Genomic DNA, 26582 nt, shown 5'->3' on the forward strand with positions numbered 1-26582 from the left:
CGAGGGTTTCCAGGCAGCAGTCTACGGCCCGGGACAGAGGGACCAGGACCAGGACTCGCGGCGAGAGTAGGGGAACGAGAGAGCTTCGTCTCGTGTTCTTCGGATCGGAGTGTTCTTCGCGGATTCTCTGGCGCGCGCGTTCGTGACCTTGAGCCACGTCGATGCGTGCCGACTCGACGTGCCTCCGCCGGCGTGTCACGCTTCGCGACACCGACGGTGCTGTCGGTTTATCCCACGGGAAGAGAGTGTCTCGCGGTTCGCGCGTCAACGCACGGAGATGAGCGGAGACGCTCGGCCGGGAGCTGCTCCGAGCACGTGCCAGGCGCGCGTAAGGCGCACCAGGCGACACCAGGTGCGCTAATCGTGGACCAATCGCGTGGTAAGAGAGCGGATCGCGGGTGATATAGGACATTGCACCCCGGGAGAATCGCGGCATCGGAGAATCGCGCGAGAGTGCGTCGCGTCTAACCGGGGGATTAGGAATGACGCTGCTGCAGGCCCGCGGCGCGAATGCCGCGCGTTCCAGGACGGTCCCGATGTTCGCAGCGCTTGCACCGCTTCTCATATTCGTCGGCTTTGACGGCGTCGTGCACGGCGTCGCGCGTTCCGCCTTTCATCAAGGTAAATTTGTCAAAGGGAGACTGGCGTCGTGGCACGCGAGTCGCTTTTCACTCTCGACTCAGTCGAGAGAGCTTACCTCTATCTAATGTTTCGTTACATTAACTCAAACGATAATTAAATTTCTCGTCTAATTATCTACGCCTTTGCCTGCTTGCAACTGGAAAGTGACGCACGCGAAAATGCAAGAAAAATTTTACCGCGCGTAAAAGTTGTATGACGCGCGCTTTCTTCAGATTTCGCCGAGTTGCGAAAACTGAAAGAATTCACAACGGCAACTCGCTATTGTAGCCGACGATGCTACGAATTTCAAACATTTTCTCAGCATTTGCCGTCAATTTTCCATACAAACGGAAATAGACGAGATTTCACGCGGAAAATTCTCGCGATGAAGTTTATTGCCGTATTGTTTGCTCGCACGAATTCGCTACCTATCCTTCGCATCTTCGCTGACTCGCGTGTTCTCGAAGGAAAAGCTTGTCCCGGCGACGCATATAGCATCTTTCTTTATCGAAATAAATTTCGTTTCGTCCGCTTTACCAAATCGCGTTTCCCTCTTTCCGTTGTTTCGCGACTTTTAAAGTTTTTGAGAAATAAAATCCCGCATTCGCAAAGCTACGAATTTTTACCACTTTGGGAAAGCAACAGAATTATTTCTCATTCATTTGCTCCCGGCTTAAATTGTCATCATAAACCACGTGATAAGTACAAGAATGGAAAAAGTTCTCTTCTTTTGTCATAATTTCCGTATGATCTTATTAATAATGAATTTGATCGATAAAATTTCCTTCGATTCTTTCATTCTGTTCTTCGCGACAAATCAATCTCGAAAATATATTCGATATATTGAAATTTAAGCGTTTTATTTTGCTGTTTTTTTTTTTTTTACTAAATTGGTTTAATTACGATTAGAATTTTTGGGACACAGTCATTTTCGGCGTACATATCTGCTTTGTTTATTGTTTATGTTATTATTATCTAGTTTGCTATCGACAGGGGAGTATATTCAAAACATAATTGAAATGATTGGCGATTATTGCGGAGGCAATAATATCCATATCCATTGACAAACACATGCGTCGACATCCGCGTAATTCTGTCCCGCTATACACTATACAGGAATCGCGTGTCTTTCAGTTAAGCGATCTGTTATACGATCTATAGCACCCGTGGAAATTTCAACGATATCGATTTGATCTCTTTCGCCTTGTCGATATGATCTAAATCATCGTGACATAGGTCATTCGAGCGCGCTTTCAACGGAAGTTTGGATAGGCAAATCCGATGTCGGGACGGGAGTTATTACGAGGCGGTGCGTCGTAAGGGATTTTGTTCAAGGATTTGCATCGATTTGCTTGCCGGTGGAAACTTAGAGAATTAATTGCGTGGCATATCTATATAGCTTTAACCGCGGCCGAAGTCGTTAAGTCCACCGTAAGTAGATTTCGCGGTAAAGGTCGCTTTAAGAAGGTCATTTTGAAATAATGTCGAATCCTTTTTTCAAGCATCTCTCTCTCTCTCTTTTTCTGAAGCGCGTACATACATCGTACGATGATACGATATATCGTCCGATGTTTTTCACGTGTTCCAGATTGCGCCTATACACGGTGATCGAGTCTTCGAAGAATCAAGTGTGTACGGTAACGCGTATCGACAAGTGGAAAGTGCGAAGATCAATTTTTGACAGCTCATCGATAAACGTCTATCGTTACTCGCGCGACACTTTTTCGATGATCCCGCGAGTGAAATCGAGTAAACACGCTCAGTCTTCCTTCCTCGCTGCTCTCTCCATCGCACTACAATCGTTTTTCGCTTATCGGTGCGCTTTACCGTTCCGCTTCGCTGAATTAACCCGTCTGCATTCGCATTCCATCGATGCACATACGATGCGCGATATCGCGCAACACGTTGCGTTAAAATGGATAACACCCGTACATGTTAACCGTAATAGGTCTGTGAAGGATAAGCGATAAAGAACGTTTACGACACGTGTATATATATCACGTCAGGTACACTCGCGTGAATGTGCGCGAAATGCGATGTGTGTCTGTAAAAATGCGACGAAACGACTTTTCCTATAAAACCGTGTGACGGATGAGTAACGACGTTTGCATTGTTAGCGCGAAAGGCGAAATTCTAGCGCAGAATTTGTCAAAATTGCAAACACGTTCGTTAGCGTCACCGGAGGGACATCGAGAGCTAAAGAAGAGAGACGGTGGCAGGGGAGGATGGGGGAGGGGGGGGGAGGGAGAGGGCTGGACTGAAAAACGCCGCTGTCGTTAAATTAAATGAAAATCTAACCGGGAGAATCAACTTAACGAACCGTTTAAATACGCGTAAGGTCAACTTTTAACGCGAAAGAGAAAAAGCCGAAATGTATCCCCCTCGAGGCGCGATCGTTCGACTCTTCGCCGTTTAACCTTCCCTCCCACAAAAAGTCATTCCTGGTGGTTACACTTTTTATCGGCATAAGACGTATCATGTGGCACTAACTATACTTTACAGAGTCCATGCTCGCCTTCTATTTCCTTTTTTTTGCGTGTCCTATACATTGATGACAAGAGAGAGAGAGAGACAGGTATCATTTCTTTCTCTCTTTCTCTATCTATAATATATATATATATATATATATATTTAATTAATTTTATCAATTTTTATTTATACATCACCTATTGCGTGTTCTATATAGTTATATTTTTAAATCTAATTTTAAAAATTAAATAATTTTAATAATTTTAAAAATTATTCAGTCATTTTGTCAATATATATATATATATATATATATATATATACATATCTATATCTCAAATATCGGCTTAAAAACGACAAAAAATATGGAATTTTTCATTTTACAAATTTCCGAGTTACTGCTGATGAAAGGGGATTGTGTTTTTAGCATATCGATCGCTCACACGGTATAATAGGAATGTTACATACCAGAAAACACTGTATTTGACATCTCTATTTAATTCACTATGATATTTCAAGTATTATTGTATTGTTAGTGGACACATCTCGAATCAATCAGCTGTGAAATAATGATATATTTAATGATGTCTCGCGAAGTAGCGAGATTTCCTTAATATGATTTTGCGTCATATAAAAATAAATATTAATTTTTTTAATTAAATAGAAAAGCGGAGAGTTTAAATTTCTTCTCCCCGTCCTTTCCTTTATATGTGCACTCGCGCTTGATGAATTAATATTGTTATTCCCTTCCACGATTAATAATTAAGTGGCGCTATTATACATAATAATTTATAATTACTCGAGGAAATATCATTAAATAAGCAATTCAATTATTCTTTTAATAGAGTTTGATTTATACATTTATATATTACATTTAATTAGACTCGAGTAAAGATTTCCGATATTATTGCATATCGAAATGTGCCATGAATATCTAAACATTTAAACTAATGTTATCAGACATTGATGTCATGCTTTCTTTAAATATGCAAACCGCGAGTTGTTCAAAAACAATTCGTAAGACAATTCTATTCGATTAAAAAAATTCTCTCGATCTCTCCGAGATCGTTTTACGCGAGCTTGAATTTATTCGTCGTCCACGCAGGCACGCAAAGCGGCTTGACGTGGCGCGGTGCGTTTTTTTTTTGCAGTCATCGCCTTGATATACGAGAAAACTTTTTGTCGCTGGTACCCGCGCTTTTAAACGTACCGTCACGTGCACTTTAGCGGGCACTTTAGCGTTCCAACTGACACGTGGATTCTTTATCTCTCTTGAAGGAATCATAAATATAGAAAATTTCAATGAGAAACTCGAAATAACGAATAAGCAAATTGATCCGAGTAAAGGGAAGTGTAACATCATACTTATGTCGTCTATTGTCTTATTAAAATTTGGGAAAGGAAGAGGGGGGGGGGGAAGGAGCTCTCTAACCGTTATAAAGACGTAGTCCCTATTTTGAAATTATGTCCCCGAGGAGAAACTCTGATACGCGAAGCCGATTGGATAGATACGGAGGAGTCGCGCGCGCAGGAAATGGAGATACGACCTAGGAAATCGCATCGAGCACGACCTACTTCGAGAAACAGCCGGAATTCAGGATTCCGTTATTAAGAAAACTTCGACGCCCTCGGCCGGGTATGAATTTTGCAACCGCTGGAATACGATGACGGAACTGGCGTAGAGAGCAACTGTCAGATCTATTTCCGTCAACGCGCGTCAGTCGCGCGTTTTCCCGGCCGCTCGATCGATCGATTATTTTTTTTCGTATATCGAATAAAAAAATAATTAAAATTATTGGTACACCGGTATACGAGAATGATGTGCGCGTCTCCTCATCGAGACTCGCGGGACTCAAGAGAAAACATTTTTACGTAGACGTATATTTCGATACTCTCGAGAAATTCTATTATCATCCATGCACATCTTGTGTAAATATAAAGTGTGTGAATGATGTCTTGCATGTGGAAAAAAGTAATCTATGCGTGAAAAGTTCGAGCATCGCGAGTGACAAACAGAGCGGATACTAATACTTTGCTGAATGCAAGAACGAGAGACCTAGTTTGAGCATGCGATTTAAATAATATATAGTTGTTAATAAATTTATTATAGCCGAGGACGAGAATAATTAACGCCACGCTACGTAGAAGGTACGCGAAACGTTAATTAGCTATACCGCGCGAAACACACATACAAAATGCAAAATAATAACGCGGTCGCGACGCGAAAAAGGGAAAATAAAATATTACAATATTATTATGTAGTCTGACGTTAAAATCTCTCCGACTGCCGTGTCGCGCTGCCTAATTGCATTGATAAAAATAAACATTCACGGCGCTGATTAACAACTCCGGCCGAGGTAGATGATCGTAATCCAATTTGACAAATGAGGGTGCGATATGGTGTAAGCGTTAATTCTTTTTTTTTTTTTTTTCAAAGGCATTGTAAAAACAAGAGAGAGACACACCATAATAATACGTGTCGTACGGTAAACACGCATAAAGTGTGACATTTTAACGGAATATACGGTAATAACAGTGTATTCAAATGCCCAATTATGTCTGGATCCAATAATGTCAACGAGCGGTAAAATGAGACACAGTTATCTCCGGCGAATTCTTGTTGCTTTGCATGTAAATTGAACGACATGTTACTTCTCCATTGTAATCGAAAATGTCTTCTTATATCCATGTGTATGTACATATCGGAACACAATGTATTTCGTACAATCGCGAAAAAATTTATCAAACATACGGAGATTCTCTTATCGACGAAGAAATTATTTTCCATCAATTTTCCATTCTATCATTTCGCAGAGCTTTTCGAGAGAACAACGTCTGCTTAAGCATTCAGAAAGTTCATTGCGAGTTAATTTCGAGAGATAAACATTTTAATTCGTTGTCGCTAATGTCAATTTTCCTTAAGAATCCAAACATATATAGCATACAATCAAGATTTTCACTTATTGTTAATATTAATTAATTTGTTCAAAGTTATTTGGCAATATCACTTAAATCTGCGGAATTCTGAAGTCACGACATATATTGATTCTTTGTGTCTTGTCTTAATATAATATCGCTAAATATAGCAGCGACGCGTCAACTGATATTGAGATATATAAAATCACTAATTCAGCAATTCAGATAGAGAGCAACGGCGATAATTTAGAAATAAATAATGTTTCGCACTCTTGTCTCTTTAAAATGTGAAAAATAAGAAAAAAATCTTTTCATATTAATTTGAAAAATACGTCTTCTCTCAAAGAATCATTATAACGAGAAGTTGTCGTATCGGGAAGAGCGAATCTCTCTTTCCAAATCCCATCGAAGAGTCGAGCTAATTTAGAATAGCGAAGCCATTGTGACGAATATCCCCGCGAGCATAACGATCAAGAGATTGTTGCACGTCGCCCCCGTAGATCTCGGTGTATCGCGAGTAACCTATTCAAAATAAAAAAAAAATAAAAACAAAAAAAAAAAGAATAGACTCCGTCAATCGAAACGCTCCACAAATCTCGATTGCAATTTTTCTCTCCGTTTCCGCAAAAATCTCGTTTCGCAGTCACGAACAAACAGCGATTTCCCACTCGCCGATCAGTACATATATTTTCGTTTTGAAGCCGCGCGGTGAGGATACATTTGGGAAACGGGATGGAGAGAAAAGTGAGGGAGGAGAATGGGGCGGGAGAAGAAAAAAAAATTGGTTCGAGTCTGTTTCGCGCGCGGCACAATTTTCCGGTTCGATGTGAGGATCGAACGTGATGTGACGTTTCGTCCTATGCACCTACGTTTCCTGGGTTTTTTTTTTTTCTCTTCTTCTCCTCTTCTGCCGTCGACGCAACAATCACGTCGCTGACTGATTTGGGTTACATCGCGACAGCGCAATTCCCGGAGACTCGAAAATCGTGCCGCGATTATAACAATGTTACTGCCATCTTTCACCGATAGAGAGAAATATTTGCGCTTATTCGCTTTTATTACGTGTTCGCAAATTCTCGCAAAGTCAATTCGTTCCCGGGGAATCCTGCTTCTCCTATGATATATCCTATCCGTGCGCCTTTACATTACACGATTTATATATTATTGCAGATGCGTATTTGAGGGCGGAGAATCTCGCCCTTATGAGAATAACCGCAAAATTAATTTCGCGTCCCGTGAGTTTAGCGAAAACGTTTGAAGGAGCGACCTGAATTACGGCTCATCTTCGGGAGTAACGTTCAAATTAATTTTCCTATTATCTATCCCGTTACATAACGCGTTAATAATCTCTTCTCTCTCAACTTGTATAGTCTTCGTATATAATCTTGTTTCTCTTATCAAAATTTAATGTGTAAATACAATAATGGGATTTATTTTTACGTGAGTTATTCGATATATATATATATATATATATATATATATATATCGCTCTGTATGATATATATCATACGGAGTCGGGACGCATTCCGGAAAGAGAAAATGGTAGGTCTGAAAATGCAGGGTTTTTCATAGCAACGTGCTTTTCGCTGCATATACGGGGCGAACAATGCGGAAGAGCCGGTTGAGCCGGGAAGAAGTTGAAATACGAGACAGGTGGTCGCCCCTATCAGATGCTCCCGTGCTCTACGGTAAGCCCTCGATGTCTACACCAGGACCCGTCTAATTCCTTCCTGAGAGATTCCCCGATACGGCGTAAGACTCGACCGCGCGAACGAGTTAATGGAAAGAACCGTTTCTCCCCGCTTTTCGCGCATCTCTTTTCAACCCTCGTCGAAGTGCGCGCGCGCGCGCGTTTTTATATTATATTCCTTTATTCTTTCGTTATAATATTATACTTGTTTGCGTTGCGAGAAAGATCGTACGATTTAATTTCATATCAAAAGATCTCTCATTGCGTGGTGAGACGGGCCGGCGATGGAAAGGAAAGATTATCCTGCGGGACAAAAGGATTTCTCGTTAGATAGCCTCTCTAAGCGTTTCGCTAAACTCTCGTGACATCTCGGGCTTAAAATCCCGTCGGGCTGCTTGTCACTTCACCGTCGCCGTCTACGTCTCTCTGTTTTCGCTCCCCGTTACCTCCGTTCGTCACACATTCCATTTCGGTAATTGAGAAATCCTCCGAGTAACCCTTTGTCCCTCCCCTTCGCTCCGCGGATTTTACTATCCGGATTTACGTTCGTTTCGACTTTCATAATGTATTGTCACGCGGCTCCTATGCTCCTCCCAGCTTTTCCTTTAATTGTTCACTCCTTGGCTCCCGTTGCCTGGCAGGGACTCATAAAGTTAAGAGACGTCTCGAAATGTGTGACGAGTCGCGCTCGCATAGCGACGTAAACGAAGGACTTTATTACGTTGCTACGTGATCGTACGAAGCGAACTCGCTGATACTCGACGTAATTGATTTTGCTTTGCAAGCGCAAAGGTAATTTACCGGTAACTCGCTTTTCGCTTTTCAAACGCGGCAGACGCTGCGACGAAATCGTCACCTCTAAAACGTCACCTCGTGATCAAGACAAAGATATACATACGTGTAGATATGTTTGCTCGATTTAAAATATACACAATGATCTTTTTCTGGCCCATATATATTCTGGGAGGAGAAGGGAGTCAGTTTGAAAATAGCGGCGTATTACGTTCCTTTCTTATGTCGTAACGTTGCCACCACACAGTATCCAGCGCATCCATAAGCGTACCGAGGATCTTGATTTACCAAAGCGCGGCGACGCGCCACGTAAATTTCTCCCGTCGCTTAATCCGCGTCCGGACGTATAAGAATTTATTTCCGCCTACCGATCTATATTCCGCGCGCCGGATTTCTATATGGCATCCTCCTGATATATCGAAGCATCCACCGTATCAATAACCGGCGTGTCGGAATTATGAGTTCCGCAAGCGCGCAATCTTTCAATCTCTCAGACATAAATCGCGACACTTGTTTCCTTTTTTTTTTTTTCTTATAATCTCCCGCACGTAAATTTCCCCTCTCTCTCCTTCTCTCTCTCTTTCTCTCTCGCGATGCTACAAAAAATAATTAACAACAGTACGTGAGAATTTTTGCAAAGATATATCGATTAATAACGAATATTTGTGCGCCTGCGTCCTCGGTGAAATACGGCGATTCTCTCTACCTTCAAACGAACAGAAGGTAATCTACTGTTTAAAAAGTCGAGTGTCTCCTGATTTACACGCTCGTTCCCTGTATTCCCTTGGGGGTGGTGGGTACAAGGGCCGCGCTTTACGTCCTCACGCTCGCGCTCGCACTCGCGCGGGAAGATTTGCGACGGGAGAAACTTTCCCGGGGAAAAGATTAAGGTGCTGGCACATCCACTCCTCCATATCTTTAAACTCACTCGTCGCTCTCCTCGGCCTTTACAGTCCCTTAAAAAGATACTTTCCGAATACTACCGCGCCCGGCCAAAACTTTGTGATTAAACTTTTACGCGAATCTAAAATTAATTACTCCGTCCGAACTTATTTTTAACGTAATTAAGTGCAGTGAGCGTAAAAAGACTAGAGTTTTGCGTTGTGATCGCTCGGGATGTAATCGATCTCTTTGTTTCTCTCAGGTCATTCCCATGAAAACATTAATATTACAAAATCCGTCGTATCATCAGCCGCCGGAATAAATATATAATTTTGTAATGTAAATACTTAACTCACGCATTACAAAAGGGGGATTTGTAGGAATAGCGAAAGGTATCACCTTAATCTTTCCTCCGAGCGACGACTGATTATTTTTCACGAGATACGTTTTCTTTTTTTACCACCACGTCTCGTCGGCTGGTTATACGCAAATATACTTTTCTTTCTTTTTAATGCGTATTTTATGGCATGCATTTTCACGTTACACGATTTTGCTTTCTATCCGATAGTCGTCGAGCATTTTATATTCGCTCGTATATGAACGTACTTGCTATTAATACTCACTCGTTCGAAATGGTACACGACGCGCAAATCGAGTTCATTTGTCGAGCTCACGCGTTTTCTCATCTTCAAACTTTACTGTACAACTGTACTGTATTATATATCCGATAATTGATCGAATTGAACGTAGCACGTCAAACGAAATATTTTCTATGATTTTTACAGATTAATTTAGATGTGGCGCGGCGTAAAACGAACGACGGAAAATTGTTCCACGAGTTTATCCAGTTATTCGAGAGAGCATTTTTATACCCGTTAAAAATTTACGATAGCAAGACCGCGATATTTGTACGGCAGCTTTAAATTTTGCATTCAAAAAAATGGATTGTTCGAAATAATTTTTATCGATCTCGCGACAGCAAATATCAAACTCCGAATGGATGACGAATCTCTCATTAAATCGTCGCGCGATTGGTAACAAGGATGTTCTCGCTACGCCGCGATGTTTGTCGTCGGTTTTATCGGTCTTTTGTTCGTGTAAATCAGTATGAAATATAGGAATGGTCCGCTAGAGTACTCGAGTACGGTGGATCGAGTAGAACAGCTTTTTATGCACGCCAACATGGGAGGGATGAGTGATTTTGATTTAAAATCCGTGAGACGAGTAGACGCGCTCCCGCATAAGTCAAACATTTGTATCGAATATCTGGAAAATATCAAACTAATCGCATTGATATCACACATGAAATAAATCTGTCTACTTGTTTGACGATCTTTCATTGTTAAAGCGTTTTTAAATCATTTTATATCACATATTTTATATCACTTTTATCTTATTTTAGGTTTTCTGTATATGCGTAGAGTGGTTATGTATTAATAATGATTTAATTGCAAGAAAAGATAATTTTTTATATAAAAAAAATAATTTGATAAAAGAAGTAAACTCTGTTTTATTTTATATAAAGTTCTACTTTTCAAAAAATTGAAATGTTTTAATTTGTCGCAAGATTAATGACTTTTCTTTTTTCTACGTTTTTCTACTTGCATAATTTTTAACAGTACAATACCATGAACAAATTGTATTTTACTGTGACTTTTAGAATATTCTAAATATATAAATAATAAAGCACATAATATTTTATTTAAGAAAATAAAAAAATAATTTTAATATTTTTTTTTTTACAAATAATTTTAATTACTTTCCATTATTTTTTTTTAAATGAAATGTTTAAATTTTCGGTATTTACTTTGACACTTGTCAAGACATGCTGAACGAATTTTCGAAACGATTTCGCGAAATAATTCAAAATCACTCAACTTCAAAATGACAGAAGATATTAATTTCTCAATTTTCACAATGGATTTTCAGAATCGAAAGCAAAGTTTGAAAGAACTTTATTCCATATTTTCGACTTTTTTTGTTGATGTAGAATCAATCGTCCCTTTTTTCTGTTATATCACAAATAACAAATCACTCTATACAAAATTGATCCATGCTTTTCTCTGATGTCGATTAAATCGCAATTTTTCTGTTAAAAAAAAAGAGAGATAAAAAAGAATGAAACATGATAATAATTACTTATAAAAATTTCCTTAAATAATTGTGATCCTTTCAAATCGGATTTCTCGTCGAGTAGAGACGCGGCAAGATTATCCGAGTCGAGAAGTGAATTGGCGAGTTTTCTGTGCATGCACGAGCGTTTGGCATTGAAGGGGGCCGACACTTTTCGACATATCCACTGACTCAAATGTAAATAGATATGGCGTTCGGCTCAAGTGTGCATCGCGAGAGTGCGCTTAAAGTGCGCTTCAGTAGTCAAGACTCTCAATTCTTCAATCGCTGTTCCCACTCGCACTCGCGTTTTTTCCCCATTTTAGCATTTCGATGGATACGTCGCGCCGCGCATATACACACGACTTCCATCGAAATATATCCATCTCATGAATCGCAAAATCCGATGTGTGATTATAATGCGAACGACAACGAAAACTATCGAGCAATTTTTGTCACTGATTTTATTCTTATCCCCAAAGTATATTTATAGAATAGAATATATGCAACGATAAATCCTCTGATATATATATTTCGAATAATGAAAGATATATATATATAAACATGACGTTTCTTTTTAAATACGTACGGAGGTAAAAACTCTATTCATGAATGTTGTTTTGATTGAAAGCTTGTACAAATTCCTAAAATATCATCAGTGTTAGCGAAACTTGAACATCGTTGCGGAGAATCGATTTTTCAAATATGATTGTGTTCAATGGATTTGACCATCCCACTGAATTGTTGAATTGACATCGTTTTTCCGAGTTTTTGAACATGAATGACACGCGCGCGGAATAATATGCACACGGTGAAACGCGTCAGAATCGAATTTCAAATTCATTTTCTTGCTTCCCCTTCGTGTTCCGTTCTTGTCTCACGTCTATTGCGTCAAAATGTCAGAACTTGGCAAATGGCGTTTCCGAGCTTCCGCTGTTTTCCGCTAAGGAAATATACTCGGCTATGCTCGGCAAATGCGTTCGCGTTTCGCGCGATATACATTCTCCGCGAAAAAATATTACGTTTTGCCGAAAAGTTGGGTAATTTCAGCCACCGATCGGGCACGGTAACAAAGAATGGCGGTAGTAAGGGGGAAAATTTTATTTGGCCGAAGGCGCGGACTTATTTGGAGGCATCAGACCCACCCCCCTTTGCTCTCCTCCCCACCTCCTCCCCCCCGCGCTCCCCCCCGGAACGCTCTGTTCCGTGCGCATATCTGCCATCGTACCGTCTCAAACTTTGCTAATTTCTTGAAACTCGGAAACTTTCGCAGAGGTTACTCGATACTCTTAATTCACTTCCACGAGTTTAAACATCCCCTCGCATTTAACCGCAGTACGACGTAGCAATTCAATAAACAAGTTTCAACGCCGGTACAAGCGCGTTCTATCCTTTGATTCCTCGCGCTTCCGCGCTCACGCTCACGACTCCGCGCTCGTTCCAGAATCCGCGTTCGAGGATTAATTAAGTACGGATCCCGATGCACGTCGACATCGTTAGCGAGCAGATTACATCGGCGCTTGTACGAGCTACAGTTTCGCAAGAGGCAAGAAAGACAAACCATACTTTGTCAGCGTTTAGCCAAACGTTCCGTCATCGCGCGCTCGAAAAACACAGAAGTATCGTCAAAATATTTGCTTCTTATCGATTTTTTATTATGCCCACTAAAAGATATAGATATGTATACGGTGTGATTGACACGTCACTAATTCGTTCCGTTCGATCAAATTTGACGACGTCGATAGAAGGTTAATACATCGCATAATCGAAGCCGCGGATAATCGAAAATTAATTGCTAATAATAGCGAATAATGGAAAATCTATCAAACGGAACTCGAGCGCGGATTGTATCCGGATTTCTAATCTCTACAAGAAAATATCATATCAAGGATATTCCGTTCGCGAACAACGTCATTCGCTTTATAATTCAATCGAGAGTTTAACTAGCCTATAATTATCGACACGCTCCTTTTTGTTTACGAATGTCGTTTGCCCTCGTGGGAGAGAATGACCTAGAAACTTTCCTCAGATACAAAGGGATCAGTTAACTGAAAGTTTCAGTTTTCAGTGTTTCATCGTACTTCATTGCTTCCCAGTCACTTCCACAATTTTACAAGTTTTTCCGAGATATTCTGACGTGGCCAGTAAATTGTAAGATAATTACTCGTTGATTTTCAGAGAAACGCACTTGTTTTTTTTTAATATTCCAGAATTTATCAAACTATTAAATTTATATTTTAAGATGATTAGATTTATAATTCGAAACATTAGACATTTAAAGGAATATTTGAAGATTTATACAAATAATTTAATTTTATCCAAAAGAACAAAAATCAAAAATTTTAAATAAGCCTTTTTTATTTAAAGCTTTATAAAAAATCAATCATTAAACCTTAAAAAATTAACTTTTTATCTCAGAATATATGTATAGAGATAAAATATTTCATTTAAGAAAATAAGTATTTTAAAATATCTCTCTTTTAATATTTTATAGACAAATAATTTATTCAAAGAACTTTATTTAATTTATATTAAATTTTTAAACACGACGTTAAATTCTTCTTTCTGTTCTTTAATTCTTTGATCATTGCAATGGAATAATTAAAATTGGAAAATAATTTAAAATTATTCCACTTGGAAAAGGACATCAAAATTGTCTAATTACCAAAATAGATTTTTCCGAAAACGAAGTCTCGCATGAAAATGTTTTAGTCCACCTCTTTTATTTTTCCACATCCAATCATTACGTTTCCGCGCGACTGTATCAACACAACAGGGGATTATCCTACGTATATTCGACTTGTAAATTGATATTCGATCGTTTACAGGAGGATTTAATTATTCGATTTTGCGGCGGTTTTATAACGGGCGGCGCCGTGTCCCACGGAAACCGAGAGAAACTTGGAACGTCGAGGAGAACCTGTTGCGAGCGCAGCCAGGCTACTCGACGCGTGCACATATGATGCCATATACATGGCATATCGAACTGGTGTACTGTTCTAGATGCCAAGCCGCTGTTGATGTTCCGACACAGATTGTTACGCGATTATCTCAGAATTTTCCTATCAGGTCAATTCGCTGGATTTCACTCCTCAATTCCCTCGTGCTCGTCCGCATTTACACCAAAAACATATTTCGTTTGTTTTCAAAAGCTGGAATTTTAAATGACATTATAATGCTCTCGTAATACTTTTGTTAAACAAGGAGGAAATATTATAAAAATTACAATTTTTGTTTAATCGTGGAACATACTACTGTAAAAAAAGATCACGATATTTTCTAATAATATTTATATATTTTACAAAGAAGTATTGTAATTATTAAAATATTTTAATACACAAGCAAATAATCATAAGAAACAAACAATAGGGCAAATATATAATTTACAATTTTTATAGTAATAAATATCTTAAAGTCATATTCCAGCTTTACGATGAATCTTGCAAAAGGAATGTATAATATTTCCCATGTAATTTACTGTAAAATTTTCTCTCCGTGAAATTGCAGTTGGATTTACACAAACGGCGTAAGATTCCTTTCGTGGAAAAAGAAATTGCTCGTTTTCTAGTGAACCGATATCAAAAAGCTTAGCGCATCGCAATCCCTGTGAGCGTCTTTTTATTAGCCAGAAGCACGCCGGAGATTATATCTTTCGGAGAGATGAATCTAATCTCTGAGAGCGTAGTAGTCGAAGAGCGAGTTGCTCGGGAATTGGCATAATAATCGGAAGTTCTATCCAAGTTCTATCAAACTATACGAGCGCGTGCGCACGTTATCCGCTCCAATCCTGCTTATATATATATATATATATATATATATATATATATATATATATATATATCTGTATATCGATATATCGTTGTTCAGAAACTAAGAGGAGCATGACTATCAATTGTTGGTTATCCTTCGTTCACGGATCTGCCACTGTTAAACTACAGTTATACGTCACTAAACCGATCGTATCGATAATTCGCAAAGTGACTCACGTTCCTGTTTAATAAACAGATGTATATATACATGTTGACACTAACATGTTTTGAAATTATACAGCGATATACACAGAAAGAGAGAGAGAGAGAGAGAGAGAGAGAGAGAGAGGGAAAGTGAGAGAGATAATTTACAAAAAGCTTATAAAAAAGATTTTATAGAAAAGATTGTGCACAAAAAGATCTCATTTCACATTTTTGGTTCACCTCTTTTCATGTAGAATCATCCCCTATCATCCACAACGGACCATCATATATACATGCCGTTACGTACGAACGAAAGTAAAAATTTGCTACAACACGTATATACTCAGCTGGGGAAGAATTCCCCTCGTGCGCCCGTTCCGCTTAAGAGAATTTCATATTTAGAGCCGTTTGCCTTCGCGGTATATTCAGAGATTGGAATATTCCTGAGATGTCTGAAGTTTCACGAGAAGTTTATACGCGTACTTGAACATGCGCATATACATACATACATATATGTATATATATATATATATATATATATATATATATATATATATACCAAGACACGCGAGAGATTTATACTTCTTGCCCTCCTCATTAGCTCGGAAATCACTGTGCGACGTTTAATAATAACTTTCATTGCACGTTACACTAGTTTGAATCGTGCATATATCTTTCTCAGCGATTCATACGAGTATAATAAGTGGTGTTTGCAGTTTCTCTCAGAATACCTTCCTATTCGTTCGCGTTTTAGATATTCAGAGATGTGTCGCTCTCTTAAAACTTATATATTTCATTCTACGCTTTAAGCAAATGTGACAAATTTCACAATCGGCTTGATTATTAATCAGTTAAACATACGCCGAGAGCATCGAAGAAACGTGCCTCGCGATTTTCCACAAATCGAGAATAGAATTCGCATTTGCATGTTCCTTGTTTCCCAAACGCACGTAGCATTCCGAGTTTATAACTTGGTGATTTCCGTGAGAATACGCGGCTGCTCTACCGCGCTTCGCGAACAAATCGATCGAGGTCGGGGGGGGAGGGGGAGAAGGAATTGTCAAAAGGTGATTTCCTTCCTCGCTACATGGCGGAAACTGGCCATTGAGCCACGGAGAAAGTAAACGTATCAAAAATCGCATATGTACTCTTACAGACACGTATCAAAACTTCGTCATCCTCTCTCTCGCGCGCGCGCGCGCGCGCTCGCGTATCAATATATATTTATATCGAAATACACGTTGTGCTTGGAATTTGATTTCGACGCGCCTGTCAGTATCCGTTTGAGGCGAGAAAATGATTGCGCGCGGTACGCGACGACCGTATTGATTCCTTGACTTTACTTTGAAATACTCGAGATAAGAAATGATGTAAGAGAAAGAAGAGAGTGAAGGCGAGAAAATTGCAGAATGTCGAGGATGATTGATTATTTTCTCTCGGTTATCGGCGCTGACGGAAAGCATAGTAATATACATATATAACGGGAGTGCGTTATTATTCCAGACACAGTGTACTTTTACATACGGAAGCAAAGTTGTCAAAGATGTCATCATTATTAACGTGATAGATGTGTTTTGTTTCACGCGCCAATACTTTTAGCGAGACGCGAAAATGGAAAATTTTGCTCCAAACGTAAGAGTTACTCTTCCTCCGCGAAACGTATCGCGAAGTCGCAAAGTTGTGAAAGAAAGTGGCAAGTAAATTACCTGTAATAAAAATGCAGAGAATGTCCGGCCGTTGATTGCCTCGAATATCTCGGATAGGGCAGAGTACACTTTTTTAAACTCACCACGATATAAAATGCGTCCCCGTTTTAAAGAACAAAACAGAAACATAAATATGCGGGAATGATGCTTGTTATATATAATAGCTACTGTCGGAAATTACTTGGCGACACATTTAATTAAATATTGGCCGCCAAATACATTTAGTAATTTAACTAATTAATTTACTTTGCTGTGTATACATGTTTATTATTCGCGGTCGTCTCTCTCTCTCTCTCCCTTTTTATTCTTTACATATATTTTTTACTTTGTTGCGTGTTGTTGCCTTTACATTATATTGTTATAATATTTTTTAAAGCCTCTTTTTATAATATATTTTTTTTTGTTAGGAGTTATATATTTTCCGAGAAAAATAAAAATTGCCACGATAAGGGAAATTAAATCGCGTTGACGCGTTATAAGGCAGAATATTTTAGGATAACGTGAACAATAAGAAACTTCGAGTTTTTTTCCCCCCTTTTGCTACATTCTCTCGTCTCATCTATCCTTCCATGTCTTTCGGAGAATTTGGGTCGTTCACTCGGTACAAAAGAGTGTGAGTTTCTACACCGGCGCGACTCTCCTCTTCTTTCCTTTTTTACGACGACGAGGATACTGCTGCTACTGTCTAATCTGGCAGCTCGTTTCATTTCCCCGGCGATTTGTCCCGTGATGTCATCTCAGAAACGTCTTAAATCCGTAGAAGGGCAATTTGGATATTGCCTAAGTAGGATGTAGCGTCTGTTGGTCGAGTGGAAGCTACGACGGAGAAAACGAAACAAGTCGGAATAAAATATAGAGGACGTGTGAAATAAAGATGATCGTACGTAACAATTTAAATTTGAATGTTACACTCGCTTTCCATTTTTCGCCTCTTTTTCATTTTCCTTTTCTTACTAAATGTTACATTTTCGCATACGCTATATTTTGCACATTAGAGACAACGCGCGACAAAGCGTGTTACGGTAAACGATAAAGCGCGGTCGTAATATTTTAAAGGATAGATATCTATTCTCTCACGGCGCACAAACACTGTTTGTTTATCGAGTTTATTCGTAACACGTCCCGTAGCGTAAAATAAAAAGATCGTCCAACGCTCTATATCTCAAACGAGAATTTCACGTACGAAGCCGTGCCCGAAGTTGGTTGACGCTTCGACCAAGTTTACCCCCTGCAACTTTGAACCACTTGACATTATCTGTTTAGGGACGTCGTAATCCACCAACAGGCGTGAATAAGCACGCGATAATTAGCTACCCTTGATAGTGCTTAAGAAACTTTGCGACATGCACTTATTACCGTCCCGGTGGCACGGCCCGTTGAAATATTTTCAAAGGAAATTTCACTGTCAACGTAATGAATGGGGGTGACGATGAAATTTCCGCCTTCCAATATTTTTCCATTAATCTCTCCCCGTCGGTGAACGGGCTAAAAAATAGTAGACATAATGTGGCATTAAATTATTATTACTCATTGTGCGTTCAACGGTGAGGAGGGGGAGGGGGGAGAGGAGAGAGGGAGGTGGGGGGAGCGGGCTATCGTTGCGCGCAATCACATGTATATGTAGAAATATATTTAGAAATGTATGCAAATCTTTTGAATGTAACTTAACGAAGGATTCACCGCGACGACGACCCAGTTCTTATGATCTCGTTTTAAATCAAACGATGAAACTCGAATGTTATTTCAGTCAAAATTGAATGTTTCAGATTCGACGAGCGCTGCCACGGGTCCGATTTTCGTAGCACCAGTTGGAAATCAAACTGCCGCGATTGGCCGCGAGGTCATCTTTTCCTGCAGCGTTCGCAACATAAGCATTCGCAAGTACAAGGTAATGCACATCGGAAAAGGTAATGTGTGTAAGCGCGAATAAGAGAGCCACGTGAATTAAAATGCGTACGCATTTGCCGCGCACTTGACGGTCCTTCATACTGTAATGGGATTTTATCGCCGCGTCGCAAGTGGTCGCATTTCGAAGAGTCGTTTTTATAGTCTCTTTCACGTTTTTTGCATGGCGGTAAAAATTTCTACCGTTGCAGTTTACGAGTGGATCGTATCGATGTAAATTCAAATTAAAATGACGCTTGTGTCAGCTTTCGACGAAATCGTTCAGATTTTTATCGCGACGGAAAAAGTACAAGCCAAGGTACAACGATGTGACAAAACGCAACGTAACAAATGTCGACTATCCTGATATCGCAAACGTAAGGTCACGTAACGTTCGCTGGAGACGTGCTACGTGGCAAAATTGAATTGCCACGAGTGAAAAATTCGCCATAAAAGTAGTATCTCTTTTTGTTCCTTCGCACGCGCGCTTAATCTTCATATCGCGTCACTCCTCTCCATTAGAAATAAAATGAAATAAAGCCAACAGAAGTAAAACAAATCGTGGTTAGATCAAATCGAATTGCGGCTGCTGGCACAACTAATCTCGAAACTAAGTAGGAAAAAAAAAAATTTTTTTTCCTCGTCCTAACAAGATTGTACATAAAACTCTTTTCTCTTCTAGTTTTTTTTTTTATTTTTTTCCCATGTGTATTTAGTTTAATTTATACTCCTCATAATTATACTTTACTACTCTTTTCCGCGTTTACCGCTTGTATTTTTTTTTCCCCTATACTTGTCATCTTCCAGAAAGATGACGTGCTCATTTAGAATATAATAAAATATAGTCAACTTTATTTGATTTTAATTATTACTCGAAGAAGCGACAGCTGCATATTCGCGTTGCGTTGCCGGGCTTTCCAGGTTGGATGGCTGCGTAACTCGGATCAGACAATCCTCTCGATACATACCCGGATCGTGACGCATAATGCACGTATCTCGGTCTCCTATGAGAGCGGCGGAAGTTCCGGGTCCGGCGGAGCGTCCGGCGGCACTTTCGGAGTGACGGGGAGTAGCCAAGCAACGGAGGAAGTCGTCAACGGCACGTGGCGCCTGCACATTCGTCAATTGAAGGAGACCGACAGAGGTTGTTATATGTGCCAGATCAACACCAGTCCGATGATATCTGAGCTCGGTTGTCTCGACATACACGGTAAGCTCGGTTATCTCTCCTTTCCCATTGTCCCAGTATCAAATTCTCGTATCTAACTGCGTTGCAGAGAATGTATAATTGATCGATCGAGAATTCAGAATCATCTGATGCAGCAGCTTGCACAGCTTCTTAAAAGAAAAAAATTCCTTTCCGAATATTTGTCGATTCTAACGATAATCGCTTGTCAAAACATATTGTTTGCTTTCTTCTTCCTATATTTTCTCGCAAAAAAACTGATTCTAATTATTACCGGTTATTATAAACATCAAAGACAATGTTGAACGCCGCAAAATTGAACGTTGAACGTACGAAAACTAATGCATAACATAAGCGTTTGCTTAAACATTTATTTAAAGAACATGCAAATCGATACACGGAAGGGTAGAAGAAGGAACGTCCCATATGCAAAACCCTTTGAGTTTGCCCGAACGAACGAACAACCGGAAAACGCGTATGGCAACGTACAAAAGATCTCCCGTAAAATTACCTCCCTCGTCTCGAAACATTCCGCTTAAGTATACCTATCCTCGCTCCTTGTGCTCTATATCCTTTCTTTCTCTTGCCTTTACCGTAAATACTTCCTCGAAGATACTTGTTCTTTCAAAGACGAGATCCAACAAAGTGCTGATTTTACGTAATGACTTTCATAAAGTACTCGTAAGAGAAAGAGAGAGAAAAAGAGAGAGAGAGAGGAAGAAGATACTTTGTCGCACGCTGAGAGATGGCAGGTGGACCATCATGTATTTATCGGTACGAACATTTGCCCCGTAGTGCCGCCTGATATCGTTTACGGAGATACGAGCGCAGACCTGGCAGTGGCCGAGGGCGACAACGCGACTTTGAGCTGTCGTGCGACAGGACATCCGCCTCCGAGAGTGTCCTGGCGGAGGGAGGACGGGGAACCCATCGTCATAAGAGGCTCCGTATCCGGTAAGAATCGCTATGCAATCGAAGGTAAAGCAACAATTGAAATTTTAATTCCTTTCATTTGTATGCGTCATTCATAATCGTTGCCATGAAGTTCAAGATTAAATATCATTCGCAAGCAGATATTTTCGTGGCAAGATAAATCTTGAAATATAATTTTGCCATTCGAATATACATAAACGATACGTTCTAAAAATATTTTAATATATCTTTTAAATGCGTTATCAAAACACCAATATTTATAACTTATGCTATTTATGAAATTTTAAAATTGATTATTCATGCAAAGTAATTTATTAAAAATGCTAAAAAGGTATGCAATAATCGATGCGATATCTTTCGCATTTAGGTATAAAATTATTTGGGCATAATAAAGTTAACGATAAAAAATGATGATATAGGTAAATAAAAAATTAAAACTTCAATTTTTCGTCTACTACTGAATCAAGATGCGAGATTCCGCAAGGCGCATTAAAGATAGATGCGAAATTCTCACGAGTGGTGGTTGTTACACGCTCTCCAACACATAATTCAATATTAATGGCATAATTAAATGCCACTAATATCTTAGTTACCTCGTAGTTGCCTAGTCGAGATGCGTTAAAGCGCGACCTATTATCAAAGTGCGGGGATGCGGACGAATCCTTTCCCGATTGCACTTATCGTTATTGTCGTCTTCCTATCGATTTTCCCATACTGGAAGGCAATATTAAATCGCGTTTTCTTGTTTAGCCGTGAAAAGTAATTTTTCTCTTATTCATAGAAATTTGACTCGATTGTAAACTAACGCACGAGTATATAAGGCACTTATATCGAAAAGCACTTTTCTTCTGCAATATATATATATATATAATAAGTGCAAAATTTTTTAAAAAAGAAATTTAACGCAAAAACTTACGAAAAGTCGAAATTGTTTATTGATATTTCCTTCAAACCTAAAAAAAAAATGAGACGACGATGATCCACGCGAATTCAAACAGTGAGAAAGCGATCGAACGGGGAAAGTCGATAATAAGTCAAGAAAGAGAGAGAGAAAGAGAGAGAACGGAAGACTTTTTGAACTTATATTCTCGCCTAGATTGGGCGTAAGTACGCAGACGAGTGGATGTAACGAGTAAGCTCGTTGAAACAAGTTCCTCTTTGTGAACTAGCTTCGAAGACGATGGCGATGGAACGCGGAGGGTGCGGGGCGCACAATCGAGAGGACTTCCTCTCTCGACGGTATTTCGGTTTGTGCGCGTGTACATTACATAGAGAGCCGGGCTACATAGCACAAATTGGCGCACATACGCTTTCGTATTCACAGTCGCGAATCTCTCTCTCTCTCTCTCTCCTTCTCGAGTTATCAAACTAATCGACTATTACTATCTATCTTATCCATACTGGCTATCCATATGAATCCGCAGCGCGTAATTGCCCGATATATTTTCTTATCAATGGGATTTTTATCAATATTAATTGTAAAGGGAAATTGACAAATAAGAGCCAAGGTGTTATTCATACGTAAACTTTTTGTTGTTAAATTTTATTGACAAGTATGCATTAAAAATGTACGTTTTGGACGATTTTCTGGCTCATCTTCAGCCTAGATAACAAAATATAAAAATCAATTACGTATTAAAAATTTTAATGCGCAATACTAGTTATTATAATCGAAAATTGAAATAAAAATCGAGAAATGGCAAACGACATAGAAGAAGGACTCATCAAAGAGATTTCTTTCTTTGGCTCGAGAGCGCTCGCTTTATAAGAAATTCGGCAAACTTTTCCAAGTATACATCTGTAAGAGAATTAAGAGTATATTTTCCCGTTTCCTAGTCTACTACTCTAATTTGTACGTTTCCAATCAAACTTTTAACTATTGTTTCGTCTTTCTCTCTCGTACTGTAATCGGGAATAATGAAAATCCGATGTAATCAAACTCTGTTGTTTTCGTTGAGAAGGAACGGAAAGCCAAGAACAGGATCGCAATCGACCGTGTTTTTTTTTTTTTTTTTGTTTCATTTTCGGACATGATAAAATGTTCTCCCGTGTACGCAGGTGGTAGCACTTTCGAGAGGCACGACCACTACAACGGTTCGCTGCTGCATTTCCACCGTGTCGAGAGGCGACAAATGGGAGCGTATCTCTGCATCGCCAGCAACGACGTGCCGCCAGCAGTTAGCAAGCGGGTGACGCTCGCTGTGAATTGTAAGCTCGAATTTGCTCGCTCGCTCGCTCGATTCGTTCCGATTTAATCAGATTCGATTCGCCTCGCTTCGTCTCGCAAACGTCTCTTGGAAAATAATTCGCTAATCGACTCGGAAAAACAATCGCTTGATCGACGCGAATTGTCGCGATTGCCTCGAAAAAGAAAATTTCAAGAAAGAAAGCACGCTTTGAAAACGTAAATAAAAATTTGATTTTCATTTAATGAAAGCTTATTTCTTATTATTTATTTTTTTACATATTTTTAAAGGTGTTAAATATATTTCAATGTAAATTCAGTTTCGAAATCTCCTTTGCATAAAAATTCCCATTTAATCTTTGATTTGGAAATTATGTATGAAAAAATAAATAAGACGTGAGCTTCTCATTTCGATATGATGAAAAATCAAATTTTCATTTTGTTCTTGAAGGAAATTTTATTTTGGAATTAAATTATATTCTCTCTTATGCATATATTTGACAAAAAAAAAAGTTTCTTCACGGTTTTTAAACTTGCTTTATTTCTATAGTTGCACCCGTTGTAAAAGCACCCAACCAACTATTGGGCGCACCTCTGGGTACGGACGTGCAGTTAGAGTGCTATGTCGAAGCGTTTCCGAACACGATCAATTATTGGGTAAAGAATCAACGAGGCACGGAAGACGAAATGTTATTGGAGGGGTGAGCTATTTCGCTCGTTATTTTCTTAATACAAATAATTGCTCGCTATAACGTTGCTTGAGATATGAAATAACGATAAAATCTATATAGCACAGAACTTTTCAGCTACATCGCATAAAAGATTGGAATCGTATAAAAACATTGGAATTGTAAAATTCTAATACACAAGATCGCAGCAATATTGAAATAAAAATATTACAATCAAATCTGTCAAATAATATTAGAATCAAATGCGATATTGGATTTTCTCCGCTGAAAGAATTTGTTTAAGAGTAATTTCGAAAAAAATTGAAATTATAATAGATTAAAAAATATTTATTAATTACATTATGTTACATAATCGTTGCGTTTTCTGATTGCAACTAATGCGAAAGACATTTCAACATTATTATATTGTTTAATGTTATACAATTTTTGCACACGTGTTTCAAATATATTGCAAATATATTTTTCTGCAATGTTTCTGTAAACTTTCTGTGCCATATGGGAATTGAACTAAAAGCACTCGTTCAATAGAGATTCCTTACTACTTGCCGAACATTTTCCTTTTTATTTTTCTTTTGGAAAACGTTCTGAGACTTGTTCGTGTAATGCGTAGCCCTAAATATAACGTGCGAGAGGAACGTACGGGATACACGGTCCTGATGTGGCTTTTAATCAAAAAATTCACGGAGAAAGACGTCGGTAGTTATAAATGCGTCTCAACAAATAGTCTAGGAAAGGCGGACGGGACTTTGAGATTATACGGTAAGTTTACGCGCGTGCGAATGTGTTTTTATGATTTTCGATATTTTCGAAATTTTCAAAACTATGTTATGTCCATTTTCAGAGATTAAAATCGGTTTCGACAGAACACCACGAAGAGATCACGTATCTATTATCGGTGGTAAGTAGAGCAAATTATTCTCGCGAACGATACTAATTTGATTGTCATGATACAATTTTATAATTTCGTAATCTCTTTAAAGCTTCTGTGTGTATGTGTGTGGATTTTCAGCGCAATCGATTCCGCTGTCGCAGAATCGATTTCGCATTTTTTTTAGTGAAAAGATAAAATTTTCATATAGGTCTAGCCGAGGCTGCTCAAAGTTCCGGCGCCAGCAACGGCGTCGAAGGTTTCTCCGGAAGTGGTAGCAGCTTGTCGCACATCCTATCGATGTTTTTCTTCATACCAATACTGTGGCCACGGTGAAGAAGGCATCCATTACTGGTCACCGCTAAGCTACTTAGTGCCGGATGACTTTGTGCCAAAAAAAAAAGACAAGAATGTAGAGCGAATGTGCGAGTGCGAGAAAAGTATTGCAGTAAAGGATGTATGGCAAAAGAGCGCTCAAAAGAGAGAGTAAAAAAAAAGAGAAAGAGAGAGAGAGAAAGAGAGAGAGAGAATGAGAATAAGATAATAAATCGGAGTCTTTAGAGCTCCAAATTCTTCCTACTTTCCTTTCCTACTCCCGAGGACATTTTTAGATCAATGAATGTTGTCAATGTACGCGTCGCTTTAGATTCGCTTTTCGCGGATCGATCGAGTAAGCTTGATTCATACGACTCGTATAGCCATCGTCAGAAAATAGGCCGAATCAATAAAACATTGTGCTATATAATTTTGCCATTTCAACATACTTTATGTTTTATGGTAAATATATTACACAGCATTCTCTTTCAGAACACGGATATTTTAAGGTTGCTGCAACGTTTTCGAAAACGTTACAGTAACATCGCGGAATGTATTTGCAATCATTGCAAAATATATATCCTTGCAATGCATAATCTTTCATATGGATAATCGATTTTGACGATAATTGTGCTGATTAGTGTGAATCAGACTTGAATCGTCGAGACGCGAATCGAGGAATTCGAAAGGGAGGGATTCGCGGAGATGCTTAATGAATCGACGATAATAATCACCGGTCATTTTGTCATTGATTTATGCGCTGCTGACTGAGTTTGAAGGTCGGAAAACTTTGATGTTTCGAAATAAAAGTAAGGTTCGAACGTTGTACTTTATTTCGCGTTTAACCATTTCAACCTACTTTAAGCCTGCTTCTTAGATAATTATAATAATTATATCACGCAATCTATAATTGGCGACAAAATTTAGGAGAAAATTTCATTTGTAATTTTCTAATGTATTCCTATGATATCTATTTTACATATTTATTATGTGTTTTTATTTATTCAAATGTTTTCTACATTATGCGACATAAAATTATAGATAAATTGTTTTGTCCTATATAAATTTTGCCGCAAATCATAAATTATCTAAACAAAGATTTATAATATTATTAATGTGTGTAATACATTATTATTCATTATTATTATTATTATTATATTCCACTCATATTGTGATAGTTATAAAGCTCATAAATATGTTTGCGAGGTAAGTATTCTTATTTGATTATGATAAATAAATCTCTGGACACACACATATACACACATAAATAATATTTATACCGATAGCATAGATCGATCTCATGACTAAGTTTGTTTTGTTTTTTTAGTCAAACTTTTTACACTTTTTATTTTTCCTCTCTTTCTTCCCGACTTTTAAATATATA

The 26582-nt window shown here is 38.7% G+C and overlaps 1 protein-coding gene and 1 long non-coding RNA gene across 2 annotated transcripts in view; both read left to right on the forward strand.

Moving 5' to 3' along the window:
• LOC126854310 (uncharacterized) overlaps positions 1-26031 on the forward strand; it is a 72811-nt gene extending 46780 nt beyond the window's left edge. Inside the window, exon 3 of the long non-coding RNA XR_007688098.1 lies at positions 25404-26031. This is a non-coding gene — a long non-coding RNA (uncharacterized LOC126854310). The remainder of the gene's footprint in view (positions 1-25403) is intronic.
• On the forward strand, positions 1-26031 carry LOC126854300 (lachesin-like). The gene is made up of 9 exons (XM_050600890.1): positions 1-621; positions 18905-19026; positions 19944-20232; positions 21004-21162; positions 23200-23349; positions 23877-24027; positions 24626-24774; positions 24857-24913; positions 25095-26031. Exons 1-9 carry the CDS (start codon positions 483-485, stop codon positions 25217-25219), a joined length of 1341 nt encoding a protein of 446 aa, XP_050456847.1. The 5' UTR covers positions 1-482; the 3' UTR covers positions 25220-26031.
• Positions 26032-26582: the final 551 nt, after the last annotated feature.

Source organism: Cataglyphis hispanica, chromosome 1 (genome assembly GCF_021464435.1).
Source record: "Cataglyphis hispanica isolate Lineage 1 chromosome 1, ULB_Chis1_1.0, whole genome shotgun sequence".
Taxonomy (NCBI): Eukaryota; Metazoa; Arthropoda; class Insecta; order Hymenoptera; family Formicidae; genus Cataglyphis; species Cataglyphis hispanica.

Coding starts and splice junctions, on each gene's coding strand:
- LOC126854300 (XM_050600890.1), top strand. CDS start 483: ATGACGCTGCTGCAGGCCCGCGGCGCGAATGCCGCGCGTTCCAGGACG. Junction 23,350..23,876: donor GGTGACGCTCGCTGTGAATT/GTAAGCTCGAAT, acceptor TTATTTCTATAG/TTGCACCCGTTGTAAAAGCA. Junction 24,775..24,856: donor CGGGACTTTGAGATTATACG/GTAAGTTTACGC, acceptor GTCCATTTTCAG/AGATTAAAATCGGTTTCGAC.